The sequence below is a fragment of the Anguilla anguilla genome, chromosome 1 (assembly GCF_013347855.1).
Source record: "Anguilla anguilla isolate fAngAng1 chromosome 1, fAngAng1.pri, whole genome shotgun sequence".
NCBI lineage: Eukaryota > Metazoa > Chordata > Actinopteri > Anguilliformes > Anguillidae > Anguilla > Anguilla anguilla.
The window spans coordinates 69,212,182-69,234,042 of NC_049201.1; the positions used below are offsets into that span (position 1 = coordinate 69,212,182).

Sequence of the window (21,861 nt, forward strand, 5' to 3'; positions counted from 1 at the left end):
ACTAAAATAGTTTCTCGTATCGTTTTAAGTGTTATTTCATCCGTTTTATGTCCTGCTTTTATTACTGTGTTTTATTGCCATGCTCCAATTATCTAATCACTGTGCTATAGCATTGTGCCAACTGGTACAACCCTTTCAGGCACTGCATGAAAGGCACAAAATGTTTATTATTATTATTATTATTATTACTATTACTATTATTAGGAAAAAGAAAAAAAGAGAACACATGGAATGCACCATATTCACTTCCTTCTGCCAAAAATATAGTGAAGAAAAATTGTGAAAATCATTGCTAGGTGTGGACATGCAATCTCAGGGCTGCAGTCTCGGAACAAACATCTTGAGAAACACAAAAAAAGAAGTAGTTTCAAGCCAGAGCAGGAAGTGAAACCTCGGTGTGTTCGTAAGTGTTCTAAAAGATGCCCAGCTTCTCTTTTTCTTGTTGTCAGGGGGAGTCAAGGAGAAGGTATATAGGGATTGTGACATTTAGAAGACATGGGAACTGGAGTTTCAGGGCCACAAAGTTTTGTGAGAAGAACTGAAGGTGGGAGTTGGGGGTGGGGGTGGGGGGGGGGTGCTGTTGCCAAACCCAATACACGATAGACTACCCCCCCACTGGCCAGAAGTTATTGACACACTCGATTGCACAATGCAGCCCACAATTACCTATATACACAAATAGGCACGCAAGCACATGCACGCACAAGTGAGAACTTCTGTATTTGATGGGGCTTTCCACTGTGATGGCGCTGGGTCTAGAACTTTTAGGTCTCTAAAATAAAACCATGCCTCACAGCGAGTCATTTTTTCCTCCTCTTGACCTCCCTTCATCTCTCATAGGCACACGTCCCCGCTCTCCCTTTTCTCCTCTGGGCCCCCTCCTTCCCCCCCACCCAGCCTGGCACAAACACGGGCGGGCTTGCGCTGGCGTTTCCGGGTCCTGGGGTGTCCGGGGGGGGGGGGGGTCGGGGGGGGTGCTCACTCTTGATCATGCTGACGTCGTTGGCGCCGTCGCCGATGGCCAGCGTCACCGCCTTCTTGTGCTTCTTCACCAGCTCCACCACCAGGGCCTTCTGCAGCGGCGTGACCCGGCAGCAGATCACCGCCTTGCAGGCGCACGCCGTGTCCAGGAACTCCTGCTCCATGTCCGCCTCCAGGGCGTGAGCCTGGGAGGAGAAGGGGGACAGGCTTTAAAAAGGATTTATTTAAAAAGGCTGGTTGTGCTCTTCTCCTGCGCTGTCTCTCCAAGTCTCCATACCTCCGTTTGTGCTCACTTACACTCTCTCCATCTCTAGACACACAGCTCACTCTATCTAGCACAGGGAGAGACGGATGTGTACACAATGCTGTAGAGAGCGAGGACGTACAGGTCATACACCGTCAGAGAGGGGTGAAGTTATTCTGCCCGAGCAGCGCTTGGTCTGAAGTGGCTGAATAGTTCCGGGCTCTCCATGGCGAGTCACGGCTCCTCGAGCTCTCAGGTTGGGCGCTATCACGTCAGCGACTCTGCCCTCTGCCCGCGTCTCTTTTATTACCTGCCCTGCCCGTCACCTGGGTGGAGAATCCACAGGAGCCTAACACTCTCTCCATTTCTCCAGGTTCATTCATCTAACTTTATCCATAATCTCGGTCTTCGCATGACCCGGAAATCAGTCAGGGCCTGCCATCTTTAAGGAGATTCCGATCTGTTAAGTGCTGCTTGGAGGAGAGAGAAGCGAGGAGGCTCCTGGAGAACGCTCCAGTACGGACACACAAGTGCAGCTTTTTTTCCCCCCGAACGTGTGACGTATAAATGATCCGCCTCTCTACGTTTGCCACGCGTGTAACTGACGCCGCTTCAAACTAACGCTTGACTGAGCGAGGACGTTCCATTCGCCTAACGCACGCTGCCTCGACTCCTCCGTTCCTCTTATCTCATCCCTGCACCTCTTCCTCGCGTCCTCCAGTGGGCGGAGCTGAGGAGCGAGGAAAGGACACATGGGAGAGATGCAAGGAGTGAAGATAAGCGATTGGACTGAACCCTCCATGTCTCTGGCCCTTTCCCTCAGGCTCCTGATCACTCTCTCTGTTTTCTCACCAGGCTGTGTCCGCTGATGACCAGGGCGAACTCTCCAGAGATGGAGTCCAGCAGCGTGGAGGGGGGGTGAGGTGGAGGGATGGGGTCCTCCTTGCCCTCCACCTGCTGTCGCCAGTCTGCACCTTCTCCTCCACCGCCTACTCCCCCTCCTCCTCCTCCTCCTCCTCCTCCTCCTCCTCCAAATCCGTTACCCAGCGAGCAACTCTCTGCCCATCCCTCCATCTCCTTCCCTCCGTCCCGGGAGCGTGCAGACTCCATCATTCGTTCCCTTGCCCTCCTGAAGGGAATATTAAACAGAAGAGAAAAAAAAAATCAGTTCTGGTAGTTTCTACCAGATGCAAAGTCACACAGTTTACAACTGCTTTACCCCTTAAAATTCACATCAACTTTAAGTGATCTCACTGATGACAGAAATGACTGTACGTGATTGCCGTATATCGACTCAACACGGACTCTATTTCTGGAGTCACGTTGCAGTTTTGCTGCACATTATTATTGTTTTAGTGAAAATGCATTTAAAAAATCAATATCAGATTGCAGAGTAAGCTTAAGCGAGATCAAATTTAAGCTGGGCAAGTGATATGTGTTTATCACCTCTATGCTCGGAGTATGGAAATTATCACAAACAAGAGAAGCCATTATTTAGTAATCAACAGAGGAGGTTACTATGGCAGCAAGGTCAAGACTGCAGCTCCCAGACTGCAGTTTCAGCTGCACTGCTAAAACAGGAAATAAACACAAACTCCGTACAGACATTGCTGGGGAAGGTAAGAGGAGACGGAACATCAATGACACTGCCGCTAAGCGAGCATGTGCATTCTGTACCTGAAGCACCACACCTTCATTGAAGTCAGCCACTTAAATAAAATGGCAACCACAGTGGAGTTCAATGATGTCACAATTGCTTGTTGACAGACGGGCATTTCATGGATGTCTGTTGCAACACTATGCCTAGTCCTGCCGCACAGGAACCCCACGATGTATCATATCCTGACAGCTGACACAGCGCAACCGGTGTGTCTTTCCCCATGTGGACTGGACACAAACACCTGCCCATAAGTTCAAATGAGTGATGAGGGAGGAAGAGGAGAAAAGGGTTATATTTATTTTTGAAAGGAGAGCAGGCTGTCTGCCCTCCTTTTGTAAGTTTTATTATTTGCTTTATCCAGACAGGGAGGAGTCACTGCTAGAGAAAGGATCATAGCTCGGAAAGCACAATGTCTGACCAGAAAAGAATAGGCCTACATTCATCCAGGTATGCGCACAAATCTACCACAGCAACAGAACCGGGAGCCATGTACAGTAAGCTGGGGGGGGGATCAGTGCTGGTGAGTGGCTCTGTCCTTAGCACATGTTTATCACCACCGACGTCCTCACAACTGCACTGGAAATCGCATGAAAGAAGCTAACTTAGTTGCATTAGTTACATACTGAAGCTTATGTAACTGCATTAGTTACATACTGAGTTACATATTCACAGAGATACATACGGCACACGTCACTCTTCTTCATGAAAAGGTTGGCCGGCCCTCTCCGTCTGTGAGACTTCATCAGCACTGCTTTGTTTTCATCTATAAAGCCCTGCTGTGCAGGCTGCCATTTCATTTATCTTCACTTTTGAATCAGAACACTGGAAATTACTGGCTTGTACTTGAGGTCTCCACAAAAAAGTCGTAGGACAGACTGCTTTTTTGCAAAAAAAAACTTTGGACTCCATACTGTCTTTAACCCTCCTGTTATGATCAAATTAACTAACAACTTTTATGTTTGGGGTCAATTTGACCCCAGCAATATAAACCTTTCAAATGTTTAGGTTCAGAAAACACTTCAGAACATCAATAAGTAACACATGACAGTTATTCAACAATGAAGAAACACCAATAAAAAGTAAATTAGTCACCAGAATTGAGTTTTGATAAAAAATGAACGCAACACCTCAACTAGGTACCCGTGGGTATCAATTCTTCATTCAGACGAGATAGGTGCAAGTTTGTCACGCTCCTGTCGACCCTGCCTTGTTTCCCTGTCATCAAAGTGTATAATGTGGGAGAAACAAGAAATGTCTCCAGAGACATTGTGGCTGGAAAAATTGCCCTACCAGTGTCAGCATTCCAAAGGCTTGCTATTGCTTCGCCTTTTGACTTATACACTCCTGCCAAAATAAGCAACCCAATATAGGATTGCTAGTGGGTCACATCCAGCTCTTTCCAATTGTCACCATACACACGCCTCCCCTCTAAGTTTATCTCAAGAATATCCTTTTGCATTGATGGTGTTATGAAGAGTTCAAATGCAGACTTTACGTCTTATACATGACTGCTAGCATATCTGGTGGGGCCTGGAACCATTTTGATGACATTAGCAGCACAAGTCTACCCTGTCTTTCAACTGGGGATCTGAACCATAGTAGTTCTCCATTTTTGGAAGTGAACATGTCAGTTCTTGGTAGTTGAGAGATGACAGGGGGGTTTCTTGGGGGTTGAGAGATGACAGGAGGGTTTCTTGGGGGTTGAGAGATGACAGGAGGCTCTTTTGGTGGTTGAGAGATAACAGGACGGTTTATTGGTGGTTGAGAAACAACAGGAGGGTCAGAATGTGGTATCTCAAAGGCTTCATTCTCATCATCAGAGGAGGATGCCACATAGTCAGGGTCCTCCTCAACATTATCCTCAGTCTCAGACATATCCTCATCTAAATCACTTTCACCCTCCAGGATCAGTGACAGAACCTCAGTGGCAGAAAATATACGCCTCTGTCTGGTGGTAATTTTCAAAATCTTTAGTTGAGGCACAAATGCAAAGAGAAGTGGTTTAGAGGGCTGTGTGCGCAGCCCTTATAAGTTTGCCCCCGCCCCCATGTTGCAAGAATGATCAGAGATCTCGTGGGAACTATTTGTTCCATGTTCCAGGTCCTCCTCTCTCACACACACACACGCACACGCATGCTCTCTCTCTCTCTCAGGACATTGAAAATAATTTTTTCAGTTAATTTCATGTTTGCCATGTTTTCCCCATAAAGTTAGGAAAAGTCATGAAATATCTAGCTGAAAAAAGTATGGTAACCATATTAGAGACAGTAAACATTGAATGGGGTCAAATGAACCCCAAACATAATAGGAGGGTTAAGACAATATCAGAAGGTTTAACTAATGTTTTCATTGTTTGTTCTTTGATTATTGTCTTCCATAATGCTCTTTTCTTTCTCTTTCGTTCTTTTTGCTGTAACTGGGCAGTTTTGTAAATGAGGGGCTCTCCCTCAACGCCGGTCCGAGGTTTAAAGCATGGAGAACTGAGAATTCTCTCAGCACAAAACAAGCACCATAAAACACATGTACACATTTGAGTAGGAACTATTACACCTTCGCACCTGCGTTGTGACTGAAGCTCTTAAATATTCAGTGTTGGACAAAAAAAAAAAAACTTGTCGGGATAGTTCGTGGCCTAAAACACAATGCGCTTCAACCTCTTCGGCTCTCTGAACGCGCTCTCAGTTCGTTAGTGATCGATCCATCCGTACTCCCGCCGCGTCATGTCGTATTAAGCACTACGTCGACGTCTGCAAGGCGCGCTACGAACAGCCGCGTGGCCGATTCTTCCACCGCGCCGCGGTTTTCTCTGGTCCTCAGAATCCGTCACGCTCAAGTGGCGTTTTTTTCAAACGCGGGCAGCTTCGATGAGAACGGACGCAGGTGCAGAGGCGCGAAAGAAGCAGAACGAAAGGACAGAGCGCAGGCGAACCGCGCAAATGCGCCAGCTGTAACTCTGACTGCGCCAGACACAGGGACCGCACCCGCCATGCGAGGAGCCCCAAGCGTCACAGCATGCTGAACGCCTGCGCGCAGCTCCACCGCTTCTGAATCTCACACAGCGCCCTGTCAAACCGAAAACAAAACCCTACGTCCCCACTGAGCTGTGGTTTCAGATGGACGACCGCTTCACTTTACCGTCAGGATTGTGGTAGATCTGTTTTACAGGGCGTCAGATAAGATGGCGCTTCTTTAGTCACCAGTAAGTGCTTTTTCTGTCGCTTCAAGAAGACGACCTGATATCCCCTCTGGGACGAATTAATACCCCGGAAAAATACTTTCATACCACAGTGTAAAATGGTGACGAATATGAGTTAAAATGGCCGCTCTTCCCGCCTCCCCTCACCTCAGGTCCTCCCGCACACTCTGCACCGTGTGACCGTTGATGACGAACACCTCGCTCATGTCGTCCGTGAGCATCTTGCACGAGTAACCGATATTCACCGCCGTCTCTGACCGGAAGAAATGGGACAATCAGGCATCACAATCGTGTGACGCAGGCCAGCAAAGTCAGAAATGTGCATGTGTGTGAATAAACAGGCCTAGTCTGGTCATACAGTCCATATTCAGTGTGCGGCTTCAGTAACAGGTGTGAAGATACTGCAGTAGCCCTACGGTGTGTTAGTTTACAGTGAACAGAGTGTTTATATTTTCTGTAGTTCTACAGTGTGTTAGTTTGTAGTGAACAGAGTGTTTATATTTTCTGAAGTTCTACAGTGTGTTAGTTTGTAGTGAACATTGTGTTGATATTTCTGTAGTTCTACTGTGTGTTAGTTCATAGTGAAAAGTGTGTTGACATTTCTGTAGATCTACAGTTTATGTGGAACAGCACAGTAGTTACATGGTGTGTGAGTCTCACCCTGCTTGTCTCCAGTAAGGACCCAGATCTTTATGTTGGCGAGCGACAGGATGGCAATGGTCTCAGGCACTCCCTCCTGCAGTTTGTCCTCTATGGCTGTGGCTCCCAGTAGCTGCATCGCAGGGGTACAGAGGATTACTCACACACACACACACACACTCACAAACACACACAAACACACACACACACACGCACGTACACGCACACACAAACACGCACGCACGCACGCACGCACGCACACAAACACACACAAACACACACACACTCACAAACACGCACGCACGCACGCACGCACGCACGCACGCACGCACGCACGCACGCACGCACGCACACACGCACACACACACACACACACGCACACTCTGCCTAGGCTGTAGCCGTCAGAGCGCTGTACCATCATGTCCTGCTCTATCTCCTCGTACACGGCAGCCAGTCGGTCCTCCCTGCAGTCGCTGGCTCTCTCAGCCCCGCGGTGCCGCTCAGCCCAGTCCTCCCACTGCTGCTCAGACAGGTCCCTGTAGGCCAGGACCAGCGTGCGCAGGCCGTCGCCAGCGTACTCCTGCACAGAGAGAGAGAGAGAGAGAGAGAGAGAGAGAGAGAGAGAGTCAGAGAGAGACCGAGAGAGAGAGACACAGAGAGAGAGAGAGAGAGAGAGGCAGAGAGAGAGACAGGCAGAGGCAGAGAGAGAGACAGACAGAGTCCGAGAGAGAGAGAGAGAGGCAGAGAGAGAGACAGACAGAGGCAGAGAGAGAGACAGACAGACAAAGTCAGTGAGAGAGAGAGAGAGAGAGCAGTCACAATGCGGAGGCTCACACTCTCCTTCAGAGGACACAATTACCATAGAGGTGTGGGCAAATGCATAAAACACACACGCGCACACACACACTCTCCTTCAGAGGACACAATTACCATAGAGGTGTGAGCAAATGCATAAAACATACATACATGCATGCACACACACACACGCACACCACAATAGAAGAGCCACATAATTCAGGAACAGTCATTTATACACCAGCAGAGGGAGATATTCAGATGTTTCAGACAAGAGAGTGCAAAAAATTAAGTCTTTAATCCATAATATTTAATGATTCAGGCAAGATGAGAGTTCACTGGGAAAGCTTCCTGAACCCGGGACCTCATTTATCAACATGAATACACCACTACTACCTTTCTGCTCACACATACAATTCTGAATGCCTGCCTAAAGCATGAATTGTGTGAATAGCTCACAATAGTGTCAGATTTGACAGATGAATCACCGATTATCCAACCACTCTGCACATGAGAAACTTTGAAGAGTGGTATAAATCAATGGTGCTAGTTAACCATATTTGGTAGAAATGAAGTTAGTCTCTAAACCCTTCAAAGGAAGAGCTCTAACAAAACCAATATGTATGTTAGAAAATAATGACAGCTCTATTGTTGACCACTAATTCCTGTGTAAAAAGAAGGAAAACTCTCCACACTGCTCTTTATTGCTCCCATTTATAACACTATTTTACAAGCATTGTTTCAGCTCTCAGGTCTTCATCAGGTCAGGATGGAGTGTAGCACAGTGGGTAAGGAACTGCGCTTGTACCCGAAAGGTTGCAGGTTCGATTCCCGGGTAGGACACTGTCGTTGTACCCTTGAGCAAGGTACTTAACCGAAATTGCTTCAGTATATATCCAGCTGTGTAAATGGATACAATGTAAAAATGCTATGTAAAAGTTGTGTAAGTCGCTCTGGATAAGAGCGTCTGCTAAATGCCTGTAATGTAATGTAATGTAATGTCAGGTATAGCAGGGTGTAATCTAAACCAGGGTGCCCAGTCTTACTTGAAAAGAGCTGGTGTGGGCACAGATTTTAGTTTTAGCCCAGCACTAAGACACCTGGTTCTGCTTATCAAGGTCTGGATTGATTAGTTAATTCATTAGTTAATTAGCTGAATCAGGTGTAGTAGTGCCGGGCTAAGACCTGCACCCACAGCGGCCCTATTGGGATAAGACTGGACACTCCTGCTTTAGATCCTGAGAGGAATTACAGAGGCAAAAAGACCGAAAAAGCAAATCCATCCCATGTATCCCTCTGTCTTGGTAAATTGCAAACATCACTATGCCTGATTCAGGACAGAAGCCCCACAACTCAAGTGACACACAAGTGCAGATTGCACCGGTCCACCACCAGGGGGAGCTATTGTTCCATTTACTGCCACAACTGATACGCTTATGGAGGCGATTGACATTACACAGAAGAAACGTAGGATGGTGAAGAAAGGAGACTCACTCGGCTGAGACCAGAGACACAAGCAGAGCACGGCACACAGACATAGTCAGTCACAGATGTTGAGACAGTGATGGAGGCCAGAGCCAATTGGGAGCTCTGGCAGGAGCTCAGGGGAGGAGGGGAGGAGGGGTTCGAGTCGGTGTGTTAAAGGTAGAGAGGCGTTACTCACGTTGAGATGGTCTGAGGTGACGTTCATGAGGTCCTGGTTACAGGGGTGCAGTCTCTCAAACAGCAGGGTGTCTGCACCCTTACAGTACAGCCGGATCTTCCCCTCCGGGTTCCGTACTGAGACAGAGTCAGAGACACAGACAGAGTCAGAGAGATACAGGCACAGACAGAAACAGAGAGGACAGGCACAGACAGAGACAGAGAAACAGACAGTGAGGTTCAGACACAGACAGAGACAGAGATACAGACAGAGACACAGAGATACAGACACAGACAGAGAGGTTCAGACCCAAACAGAGACAGAGATACAGATACAGACAGAGACAGCAAGGTTCAGACACAGACAGAGACACAGAGATACAGGCACAGAGACACACAACACACAGGCGAAAAGCGAGGCAGGGACACCCATTTATATACAGAACAGAGCCCCAGCAGAAAGATATATCATGTTGTAAAACTGCTGTATTGTTCACAAACACTGGCTTGCAGACCCGTTTAGCAAATCGCAATTCACCCCGTGATAAATCCATCTCAACTTGCGCTCTCCCGAAACAGTTTGATCTTCCGTCGACAGAAACGGAGGCGGTGCTGTGCGGAGCGCAGGAAACAGCGAGAGCTTTAAAAGGGTCTCCCGCGGCGACGAGAAGGCTGACGGCTGAGGTAAATCACCAGCCTGTCAGGTCATTTACACAATCCCGGCCGCGCGCGCGTTGGTTTCGGTGAAAAATGATAGCTGCTCGCTCGCTGGCGTAGCTCCAATACCCACGAGCACCGCTACACAAATCCGTCGGGAAAATGTTTATGGGTACAAGAATAAAATGTGAACGCGTCGCCTCTTACAGGCGGTAATGAGCCTTTTACTTTGCGCTAAATAAAGTTTCATTAATTAATGTCCTAGCAAAAATGCATCCACGTTTCCGCGAATAAACGGAAACATTTACAACAAAATTAGTTGCTAAGGCACTCTAGACAATTTGCGAACGTACACAGTAATATCTCAAATTTGTTCCGTTTTGGCATCTAATGCTTCAATCAACACTCTGGCCAAACACATTCCAGCCAATCAGATGCAGCTGTAACATTCAGTCCATTCTTATACCAGAGATTTTTTAAGTTTGAGCAAATATATCACAGATATGTCCGTATTTGTGACATAAAAAGCATTTCATTTTCCCAGACAACACACAATAGCACCTCCCTACAGTGCACCAGAGACAGATTTTGGGAGAGGACTGTTTATAACCAGATCATATTACAGTGCGGCAGAACGCAGGGGGTGTGGCGTGCTCACCGATGACGGACATTCTCTTGCGGATGTTGTTGAAGTCCAGGATGGCCAGCAGCGTGTACGTGACGGGACGCCCCAGCTCCTGCACCGTCACCGTGCTGGGGGTGCGAGAGCGGAACACGAAGCCAAAATTGCGGGCCGCAGTCACCAGAGCGCCCTCGTCCGGGGACTGGGCCTTGTACACCAGCGCTCCTGCGGAACCGGAAAGCAGGAGAGGAAGAGAGATAGAGAAAGGGAAAAGGAGAACGTGGGGAGTAAAGAGAGAGTGGAGATTAGGAAAGGAGTGTAATGGTGCCTGCATGCATCTCTCCCTCACCCCTCTGGCCTTTCTGCTGAGAGACAGGCTGCACAGATCAGTCCTCACTCCTCTCCCTGACCGCCCCCAGCCTGTCCCTTACTCATGACATGTGGACTGAAAGACACCCCCCACTTCTCTGTGACACTGCGTCACAACAGGAACACTCATTACCTCCTGCCCAGCACTGCGACCTTCCTCTGCCTCCCACCCACTCTATCCCTCCCTCCCTCCCTCCATCCATCCATCCATCCATCCGCCCCGCTCATTTCCTCACTCGTGACCAGGACAGAGGAACTGCACAGTCTCACCACCCCATCACTCTCCTCCCTCCCTCTCACACTCCCTCTCTCCCTCCCTCCCACTCTCACCCTCACTCTCACCATCACTCTCCTCACTCCCTCTCACACTCCCTCTCTCCCTCTCTCACCCTCACTCTCCTCCCTCCCACTCACACTCCCTCGCCCCCTCCCACCCACCTCTTCCTCCCATCCTGTCTCCCTCCTTCTTCCCTCTCCCTCCCCTCCCTCCCACCCTCTCTCCCTCCCTCTCCTCCCTCTTCTCCCCCTCTCCCTCTCCTCCCCCTCTCCCTCCCTCCCTCTCTCCTCCCCCTCACCCTCCCTCTCCCTCTCCCTCCCTCTCTCTCTCACCCTCGCTCTTCTCTTCGCTCATGACGGTGTGGCAGAGGGACAGCAGTCTGAAGAACTCGTGCACCGGCGGCTCCCCCAGTTTGACAGAGTCCAGCAGGCTTTGGTCGAAGAAGCAGAAGTCACTGTCAGCCAGGGGGTTGAAGGAGAAGTCCAGAGACTGACCCCGCTGTGGAAAGGGGGGTAGGGAGAGGAAGGGGGGGAAAGAGAGAGAGACAGAAAAGAGAGAGAGAGAGAGAACCTTTATGTAGTCTCTCAACCAAACTGTACACTTCACATCTCAGAAACAAACAAAACAACTTAAAGTTACATCAAGTATTAAGAACCCAAGCCATCTCCCCTAAGCAGGAGAGAAAGGGGTGAAGGACAGATGGAGGGAGGGTGAAAATAAAATGGAAAAGAGAAGAGGCAGGCTGACGTTGTTCATAGAGAAGGCAGCAGGCAGACAAAAAGAGGCACAGCGTGAGATGCATTAAGGAAACTTGAATATTTCAAGAGCCCAATCTCTCCACGGGAAACTCCGGGGATCACAGGAATCCGTCACCTGTGCTTCGGACCTGTGCTAATAACGGTTACGCAAGGCGCACAGACAGGAGGAGGGGGGGGGGGGTTAAATGCGCTTACCTTCGGCTGCACCCCCAGGGTGTCGATCACCTCACCTGGAACAGACAGAGCCGTCAAAACGAGCGCGAGACCGTCCATCACAGACGACGCCCGGCCACTAACAGCAGAGCACGCGCCCTGGGTCAGTCTGTATAGCACTGCACACCACTACAGTACCTCACTGTATACTCAACCAGCTCCACAGAGTGCAGCGCACATCGGCATTCGCACGTGAAACAACCTTAAAATAACACCAGCCGCTTCACGCAGGTCAGACGCAGCAGCGTCACGCTGTGGGGCTGAGAGACTGGAGACGTGTCTAGAGCCTCAGTCACTGGCACATTCAAGTCACCGGGGGGGGGGGGGGAGTCATAAATGCTGCAGATCTCTCACTTTGATGCATGAAGGACACTTCCTGGAACATTCTGACCCAGAAAGTCATTATTGTGGGAAACGCTGTCACTCATACAGCAGTTGGGGACTGTCTGTTTAGCTAGAGAAATTCCAATTCACGTTGTTACGGACCGTAAAATGTCATTGATTGATATTATGACATCTCCACTCCCTGCATGGCAGGAGCATGTGGTTGGAAGAATCACACGGTGAGTGACAGAGCGCTGCTGAATTAGCCATATTACCACCGTCTATGTTCATATTGCACATGAAAGGTTACAATCACGTGCATTGTTACCACACCACACGTGTAATCTTTTCGACTATGGTTTGGACTACTCTCAGCCCCGCGTCCCCCCTGTCTTACCGTAGGCGTGCCCGTTGATGGAGCACTTGTTGAAGGTCATGATGTTCTGGGTGAGGGTGCCGGTCTTGTCGGAGAAGATGTACTCCACCTGGCCCAGCTCCTCGTTGAGGGTGGTGGTGCGGGCCTCGGCCGGGGTGTTGCGCCGCTGGCAGAACATGCGCCGGTCCCAGTTGATGAAGTAGCTGTGCCCCAGGCGGATCACCTCCACGCTGCCCGCAAACACAGAGAGGGGGAGTGCGCCTTACAAACAGGCCTATCGGCACGTGTGGGCGGGCACGCACAGTCACACACTCACACACGCACGCACACACACGCGCGTGCACGCACTCACACACACACACACACACGAGTGTACACACACACACATGGAGGGGAGAGCGTGCGTTACGAACACGCTTGCCTGCACACGTTACAAACACGCCTGTGTGCACACACTCTCTCACACACACACACACACACACACACACACACACACACACACACACCTGGCAGCAGACGGGAGGTAATCACACTAGCACAACCATCCCACGGGTACAGATACAAGCAGGGTATAGGCAGTCCTTAGAAATCCACAGAAATCACATCTCATGGGTGAAACTGCAGTAGTATGGCTGGGGTGTAGGGTTAAGGGATACTCAGGGAGATAATGGATAATTTGGGGATTCAGATATTGTTATTGCTTTGGTTATTGGTTTGAATTGGTTTGGTTTTGGGGGGGACAGTTCTTACCTGTTGGGGTAGCTCTGAGGACACCATGTACAAACAAAACAAAAGAAATAAATAAACCATCAAATAAACAAATCGACACAGATGCTGTAAATGGGGGAATTACTGGGCGCAGATCACATTTTTAACCTTTCAAATTGCCTTCAACTCGATTATTTAAAGTGAGTTCCTAGATTAGGTGATAATATTGCTCATGGTTCCATTAAGCCCCGACACTCCGCCCTGGTTCTGTAGGGCTGCACTGTCTGCAGCCTTTTTTGTCCCAGACACCAAATTCAACCGACCGTGGCCTTGGCTGAACCAAGATGGCTGCCCTCGCCAGCTCTGTGAGGGAAGGTGGGTTTTTAAAGAGGACCAGAGGGCTCTGTGAATTTCAGCCCTCTTGGACTGACTGCGTAATAAATGCAAGGGTCATCACATGACCCGACAGGAAGAAGAGCCCTCGCCCTTCTCACCCGAGCGTCTCCGTGCCCGGCCGCACCTACCTGACGTAGAGGGAGATGGGCACCACGGTGTTGAGGATGATGACGTACGACCAGAAAGCCAGGAAGGCGGAGAACAGGAAGTTGTCCACGGGCGGGTCCCAGGGCAGGTAGCTCTGGAAGAGGGAGCCCACCTCCTTTTCCCACACGGCGTTCCCGATGGCCAGGATCACGCCCATGCAGACCAGGAAGCCGAAGATCTGGGAGGGGAGGGGTACGCCGGGGGGGGGGGGGGGGGGGGGGGCGGGGGTCAGTCAGGGTGAAGAGAGCAAGGCGGAACCGAGCGAACAGAAACCCCCCGGTCCCAATTCACCTCCTAATGCCACCTACACGCTAACACTGATTTAGCATATTCTCGAGAGTCGCCATCTTGTACAAGGGTTGTACTAGAACTGAGTGAGACTAATTTCAGCTAGGAGGGGGAGTACTGGCTGTTCGGCCGTCTGACGGTCCCTCAATAAAGAGGAAGTTAAAGTGCTGGCTTAAAAGCAAGAGAGTCGTTAAAACACGGCAGTGCTGACCACATCTAAATATAATTTGGCTGCAATTTCATACATTTTAAAAGGTCTGTTATCATGGTCGTCGCAGTGTTGTCTTGTTAATTGTACTGATAACACCAATCTAAATTGCACTAATCATTATTTGTGATGCATATGTAGCGGTGCAAAGCAGCTCACAGTGCCCAACCGTTTAGTGATATTCTTTAAAGTGCTGATGAATTATTACCAACAGTAAATCACTCTTTGTAAATTTGGACCTGTAAATTCCGATTTGTCGGAGCAGGCCAAAAGTGCGTCCCACACAACTGCTGCTTTTTTATGCTCCCTCTCGCCGGGACGCCTGTCCTCGTTTGTGAGTGGCCCTTACACTAGTGACACTTATAATCAAGCGCAACTCAAAACAGAGGGAGAGCGTTTAGGAGGTGAATTAGGACCGGGAGGAGAAAGATACGGAGGAAGAGAAAGGGAGGAGAGGACAGAGAAAGGGACATTTACCCAGAGCACCAGAGTGTTCATCAGCCGGTCTATGCTGGTTCTTTTGAACTTTGTGCGACCGCTGTTCTGCATCAGCTTGGTGTCTGGACCTGAGAGAAAGCAGAGCGCTCAGTGAGAGAGAGACACCGCACTGCACCGACCCAAAGAAACCACAGCCACTTTGTTGGTTGTTAGGGTAGTGCATGACACACATGTGCACACACACACACACAGGCACACACACAGGCAGACACACAGGCAGACACACACACACACACACACAGGCACACACACAGGCAGACACACACACACACACACACACAGGCACACACACACGTACACACACACACAGATGTCTGAACAGACACGTGAGTGGGGGCACCAGACTGGCGTTAAGAGCGCGGGCCTGCGCACCGGCGAAGATGACCAGGCCGTAGCAGCTCTCCGTGTTCCTGAGCACGCAGCCGCGCAGCAGCATGTTCTGGTTGCTCAGGCCGTACTTGCACTCCCGCCAGTACAGCGTGCCACAGAAACGGTCCAGCTTGTTATTGGGAGGCTCGCAGATCACCTCTCCTGCAGAGAGAGAGAGAGAGAGAGAGAGAGAGAGACAGAGACAGGGGGAGAGAGAGAGAGAGAGAGAGAGAGAGAGAGACAGAGACGGGGAGAGAGAGAGAGAGAGAGACAGAGACAGAGACAGGGGGAGAGAGAGAGAGAGAGAGAGAGAGAGAGAGAGAGAGAGACAGACAGAGACGGGGAGAGAGAGAGAGAGAGAGACAGAGACAGAGACAGGGGGAGAGAGAGAGAGAGAGAGAAAGGCATGTCACACACCTGCCACACACCTATTACAACAGTACTGTAAGACCACGGCCCTTCAAAATCTATTCACAGAAAGGAAGAGAGACGCCAGCTAAGAATACTGTCATGTCAAAAGCCACCGTGAAACTGAAATTGTAAAATGGGGAAAGGATCTCATGCACCTGCATATTCCACAGACACTGAAACCTCAGCTGTGGCTGCAACCTCACAAAGATAGGCTTTATTAAACAGACAGTGCTTTCATTAACACATAAATATCATATCATATTTTCTAATATAGTTATCAAATTCGGGGAATTTACATATTATAGTATATTGAATTTTAATCAGGGAATATGTACGTCCAGGAGGGACGGACAAACAGAGGTTGAGGAAGAGGGACATGGAAAAGGATGTGAGATTAGTCACTTATCAAAGGCATGTGCAGTCAAGCGATAGTTTTTAATACTGAGGAAGGACATTGCAGAGTGCGAGAGAGAGGCAGTAGTATGGGTGTGAAGAGGCATAGGTGAGAGTTCACACCAGAGAACGCAGATGCGCTGTGAACATCAGCACAGAGAGAGAGGGAGTGAGAGAGAGAGAGAGAAATTGAGATGGTGTGAGAGAGAGAGAGAGAGAAATTGAGATGGTGTGAGAGAGACAGAGACAGAGAGAGAGAGAGAGAGAAATTGAGATGGTGTGAAAGAGACAGAGATAGAGAGAGATGGAAGATTGTGAGCTGGCGATAGAGGGTGTGCGGGGTGTAGAGGGTGTGTCGAGGACTGTGCATTGTGGCTGAGCGCTGTGTCACTGTCCTGTCACATATTTTTTATGTGCTGCTGCTGTGGCTCGGCTGATTCAATCTGACACGCTGAGACAGACCATGAACCTGGACACACGTCTGGAAGAGGGGCAGGCAGAGAGAGAGAGGACACACACACTCTCTCTCTCTCTCTCTCTCTCTCTCAGTCTCTCTCTCTCTCTCTCTCTCTCTCACAGACACACACAAATGAAGGCTGGCAACAAACATTAATGAGGGACAGAGACAGAGAGAGAAAAGTAAAAGACTGAAGAATGGGAGAAGACAAAGAGAAACTGACTCACAGACTCCCCCTACAGGATATGGCTGGTAAAACGAGCGCCGGCGCGGTGTAAAAGGAGGTCAGGGACGGAGAGGTGGGCTAAACGCACACGCGCGGACACGCGAGGCCACGTCCGCTCCCGCCACACACACACACACACACACACACACACACACACACACACACACACACACACACACACACACACAGACCCACACACACACACACACACACACACACACACACACACACACACACACACACACACACACACACACACACACACACACACACACACACAGACAGGATGCTGAGAAACGCGCGCATAGGTGAGAGACCGCACCGTACCATCAAACTGGGCCAGCTTGCCCGGGTCCCCCAGCTCCGAGGTCACGGGCAGAGACTGTCGCACTTTCATATTGGTCTCTCTGCAGCAGACAGAACAAAGCAAGCGAGAGATGCAGTGACACTGGTCTTTCAAAATGGCGGCTTAAAGTGGGTCTTGTCGTGCACACGAATCAATTCAAACACCACATTGGCCAATGCATGATACTATTCCACATCTAAAAAAAAGCTCGTTAAAGAGTGACAGAAAATGCACATGCTCGTTAAGTGCATCATGGGCATAGAAACTTTGGGAGGCCCTAACACCATTCACATTTATTTAACATTACTTTTAACATTATAATTCATAATTCATGTAGCTAAACAGACCTTTACTGATCAATGTCACTCATGTTGGAAATACATTAAAAGCTGGTTTGTCCTCTCTTGGAACAGCTGAGGACAACTGTGCTGGTTGACAAAGCAGCCAAATTTTGTGCTTGAATTATGCATGACTAAACGACGAACGATCGTTAAATGTCATCGGGACAGTCAACAGTGCGTGCGGTCCTGGTGTTGAGGGCCAGTGTGAGGCAGTGGGCGTAGTGGCCGCACGTCACCCTGAGACTGCGGCTGAGGGCCATCGGCACACGAGGAGGCGGGGCTATGCATTTAGAGGCGTGTCCTCACCCGTCCAGCTCTGCTGTCTCGATGTAACACAGCCCGTGGGGTTCGCTGCTGGAGAGCAGGAGCAGGTCAGCCTGCGGAGCACAGACAGGGCTGATGAGCACCGACAGAGTGACATTCAGTACGGACGCTTGGCACGGACAGGGTGATGTTCAGTACTGACAGAGTGACCGGCACGCACCGACAGGGCGATTGACAGAGTGACGTTCAGCACTGACAAAGCGACACTCAGCACAGTGGCATTCAGCACTGACAGAGTGACATTTAGCACCGACAGTGTGATGTTCAGCACTGACAGAGTGACACTCAGCACAGTGACATTCAGCACTGACAGAGTGACATTTAGCACCGACAGTGTGATGTTCAGCACTGACAGAGTGACACTCAGCACAGTGACATTCAGCACTGACAGAGTGACATTTAGCACCAACAGTGTGACGTTCAGCACTGACAGTGACGTTCAGTAATGACGTTCAGCACTGACAGTGACATTCAGCACTGACAGTGCTAGTGACGCTTAGCACTGACGCCACTGTTACCCAGTCTGTCCACCGTACTGCTGCTGTCCACCCATGGCGGGAAGCCAGGGTACATGTCTCCTGTATTTTATTACTGCTGTTAGCCAAATGGAAGCACTACGAAAACATCAATTCACAGGCCAAACAGATAGCCGTCTATATATCAAAATGGATCCAGCTTGTCCTGCGGGGCCAAAAATAGTGAAAGATTGAAAATGTCACGATGTGAGATGTTAGATGTATAGCCAATCTCAGAAGGAAGAGTAATGTGTGGCTAATTGGCGAACGGCTACATGAATCTCCCTCAGGACTGAAGGTACAGGGAAAGAGTTTCATATTTTAGGGTGCAGGGAGGCCAATACACAAACTGAAGCTCGTCTCACATCTCTTCCTACGTCAGCACCACGATCTCAATTCCTCTTCCTACGTCAGCACCAAGATCTCAATTCACATTCATATTTTCATTCAATGTTTCTTTATTTTTAGGTAACAAACAAAGTCATGATTCAGCAAGAGATAAATCCCCCCCCCCGCCCACACGCACGAAAAAAGATTTCTCGTTATGTTCTGACCAAATGCTGCGCTATTAATTAAAAACAAATGCCTTAGGCTCATACTGTGCGCTCAACAGTAGGGTAAGCGGTGTTATACTGTGCTCGTTCTAAACAGGTCCAGGTCATAAAATTGCCCTTAAATGGTAAACATGCCCTTATCTCTTAAGTGGTGAGAGGCTCGGCGGAAGCAGAATGCATCAGATAAGCACTCTCCCCCCGCGGTGCAGCGGCGCACCTCCAGCTCTGCGGGCCAGACTTACTGCCACAAACTGGTTATTCTCCAGCTTAATGATGTCACCCACTCGCACATTCATCCACTTCTCCTTCTGAAGACTGGGAGTGGAAGAGAGGGGAGAAAGGGAGGGAGAGAGAGACATAAAGGGAGGGAGAGAGAAAGAGAGAGGGAGAGAGAGATGGGGAAGCAACACCAAGGTCAAGGTCAAGGTGAACTTTATTATCCCACAAGGGGAAATTCATGTGGTGAAGGCAGTCAGAGTCGCAGCACGCAGGTTCACATGCTGCCCATCAGTGAGGCTTCAGTACGAAGCCTAAACCAATAAATCACCCTCCCACAATAATCACTAACATTCAATTAGCCAGTGAGTGACCACTCATCCTCAACAGTCGCTCATTAGGAATAATCAATAACTACACATCCACAATAATCACTAACATTCAATAGTGACCACTCACGCTCAACAATCACTCATCAATAATGCGTAACTACACATCCATAATAATCACTCATTATCAATAACCAATGACTACACATCCATAATAATTCCTTATCAATAATCAATGACTACACTTCCATAATTATCACTCAATATCAATAACTAATGACTACACATTGATAATAATCCCTCATTATCAATAATCCGTGACTAACACATCCACCACAATCCCCAGCCCATGCTGCAGACTCACATGCCGTTGATGAGGACCTGAGACTGCCGGTTGTTCACCTGGTTGTCGCTCTTGTGACGAAACTGCAGGGAGGACAGCAGCACAGTGCATCAGTGGAACCCGCAGCAAATGCGAAGATCTACGTTCACTTTTTAAACATTCCAATATTCCACCTCTTTAGAACAATCCATTCACCCCTCCACACCTCTCTCAAGTGCAGTGACCTACACAGCCTGCATGGCCACTGAACTGCAGGAACAAGTTACCTCGAGTAACCCCAAACACCTGGGGTTACACGAGGTAATCTGGGGGAAAATAAATACTACATAAGAAAAAAAAAGAAGAATAAAAGCCAGTTTAAATGTAATAATGTACGATAAATGCGCTATTTTTCTCGATTCTGTAAGACCAGGAGCTGTATTCTAGTTGATGTCACTGCGGTGTCTTTTGAGGCCACAGTCATAAAGCAGCCAGTGCTGCAGAGACTCAGCTTCCAGACGCTGCCAGCCTGTCTGTTCAGGCTGACTGAGTGCACAGCCTGTGCTGCAGCGTCTCCCTCACAGGGCAACACCGTGTGCCGCCGCTTCGCGCTAGCGCAGCTAGCGCTGTGGTGAGGTCAGTCAGTTATTCACCCTCTCTCTCCCTCTCTCTCTCTCACAGCGTGGGCAGTGTTATGCCTCGCCGTGGTGCGTCAGAGCTGTAAACTCTGCGGCCTGGGGCCGGTATCTCTCCTTTCTCGTTCTTCTCCAGTCTCCCTCCGCTGCGTTACTGCTCTGTGAGGCTTGTCTTTTCCTCTCTCTCTTAGCCTGGGGAGAGCTGCATTATTTGTGCGTACCAGGCACAGTAAATCTGCAGAGATGAGGCTGCCTTCCCCCTCAGTGGTGGTAGGGTTGTGTTAGCAGTGTGCTGTGAAGAATATGCAAGCCTGGTCTCTCTCTCAGTATCGATAGGAATGCGTGCCATCGATGTGCATAGGTGCATTGAATGGCTGTGCAAGGCTGGTTTCCCTTAGCAACGTCGGCGTAGGTTGAGCATTGCATTGTGGGTCAGTGCTGTAAATTGTATTTAAGGGTGGTCTCTCTCTTAGGGCTAGTAGGGTTGTGCATCGTTGCGTTCACCGTTGGACTGAACATGCCTGTGTGAGCCTGGTCTCCTTCAGAATTGGTGGGGTTGTACCAGGGTTGGGGTCAGTTCTAAATTGAGCAAAGAATTGCCAATGCATTCCAGTTTGATTTTTGAATTTTAATTCGAACCCGAGATAGGTGACAGGAAATAAAATTTAACCTGAATGAAAGGAAATGGAATTTAATTGAATAAAACTTTTATGTACATTTCCTAATGAATCCCTTAAGACCATCGCACTGGTAGGGCTGTGCAGTAGCGCACTTCAGTGTCGTACATGACAAGGCGTGAGGCAAAGTCATCACTCACGTAGTCGTCTGTGGCGTCCTTCACTGCAGTGATGCTCAGCACCAGGACTAAAGGCACAATGGTGGTGAACCAGGACAGAGAAGAGATCTGAGGGATCAGCTGGAAGGGAGAGAGAGAAGCAGAGAGAGAGAGAAAGAGAGAGAGGGTGTTACCACAGTCATACATAAGATAATCATAGAGTGACACAGCGTTCCTGTGTGTTCCTGCCCACAGAAAGAAAGGGATGGTGGGGAGGGAGAGAGAAAGAGAGAGGGGGGGAGACAGATGGGGAAGAGTGCATAAGCGCCACATCACAACACTTTTGCCATATATTTGAATGCTCTGGCTGGAAACCACCTCAAAAAAAAATTTCAGGAAAAAAAAAAAGGAAACGTGTATTCCAGGAGAGCTCTCTGCTCTGACTGGAGGACAGGGCAGGAAAGGGGAAAGGGAGGCACTGAGGGGCGACCCGTCCCTCCAGCGGAGCTGCGCCTGGGGGCCGTGGAGGCGGCGAGGGAGCCCTCGTCCTGGGAGAGCATCTTCTGCGGCTGCACTACACACGGCCAACATGGCAGGTCAACATCTAACACAGGGGAATGGATGCAATGCAGCATCATTACTGCACCGCAA

The 21,861-nt window shown here is 49.3% G+C and overlaps 1 protein-coding gene across 2 annotated transcripts in view; it reads right to left on the reverse strand.

Annotated features, from left to right (window-relative positions):
• Nucleotides 1–21,861, reverse strand: part of atp8b2 (ATPase phospholipid transporting 8B2) — a 49,341-nt gene that overhangs the window by 8,524 nt on the left and 18,956 nt on the right. For both annotated transcript variants that reach the window (XM_035432664.1, XM_035432656.1), the window contains 18 exons: nucleotides 21,253–21,351; nucleotides 19,843–19,904; nucleotides 19,176–19,248; nucleotides 17,847–17,917; nucleotides 17,181–17,260; nucleotides 15,370–15,528; nucleotides 14,977–15,065; nucleotides 13,985–14,181; nucleotides 12,774–12,982; nucleotides 12,035–12,069; nucleotides 11,414–11,579; nucleotides 10,472–10,660; nucleotides 9,179–9,294; nucleotides 7,136–7,300; nucleotides 6,742–6,853; nucleotides 6,229–6,334; nucleotides 2,078–2,354; nucleotides 983–1,166 (listed from right to left, as the gene is read on the reverse strand). In XM_035432664.1, coding sequence (XP_035288555.1) covers nucleotides 983–1,166; nucleotides 2,078–2,354; nucleotides 6,229–6,334; nucleotides 6,742–6,853; nucleotides 7,136–7,300; nucleotides 9,179–9,294; nucleotides 10,472–10,660; nucleotides 11,414–11,579; nucleotides 12,035–12,069; nucleotides 12,774–12,982; nucleotides 13,985–14,181; nucleotides 14,977–15,065; nucleotides 15,370–15,528; nucleotides 17,181–17,260; nucleotides 17,847–17,917; nucleotides 19,176–19,248; nucleotides 19,843–19,904; nucleotides 21,253–21,351 — 2,389 coding nt within the window. The remainder of the gene's footprint in view (nucleotides 1–982; nucleotides 1,167–2,077; nucleotides 2,355–6,228; nucleotides 6,335–6,741; nucleotides 6,854–7,135; nucleotides 7,301–9,178; nucleotides 9,295–10,471; nucleotides 10,661–11,413; nucleotides 11,580–12,034; nucleotides 12,070–12,773; nucleotides 12,983–13,984; nucleotides 14,182–14,976; nucleotides 15,066–15,369; nucleotides 15,529–17,180; nucleotides 17,261–17,846; nucleotides 17,918–19,175; nucleotides 19,249–19,842; nucleotides 19,905–21,252; nucleotides 21,352–21,861) is intronic.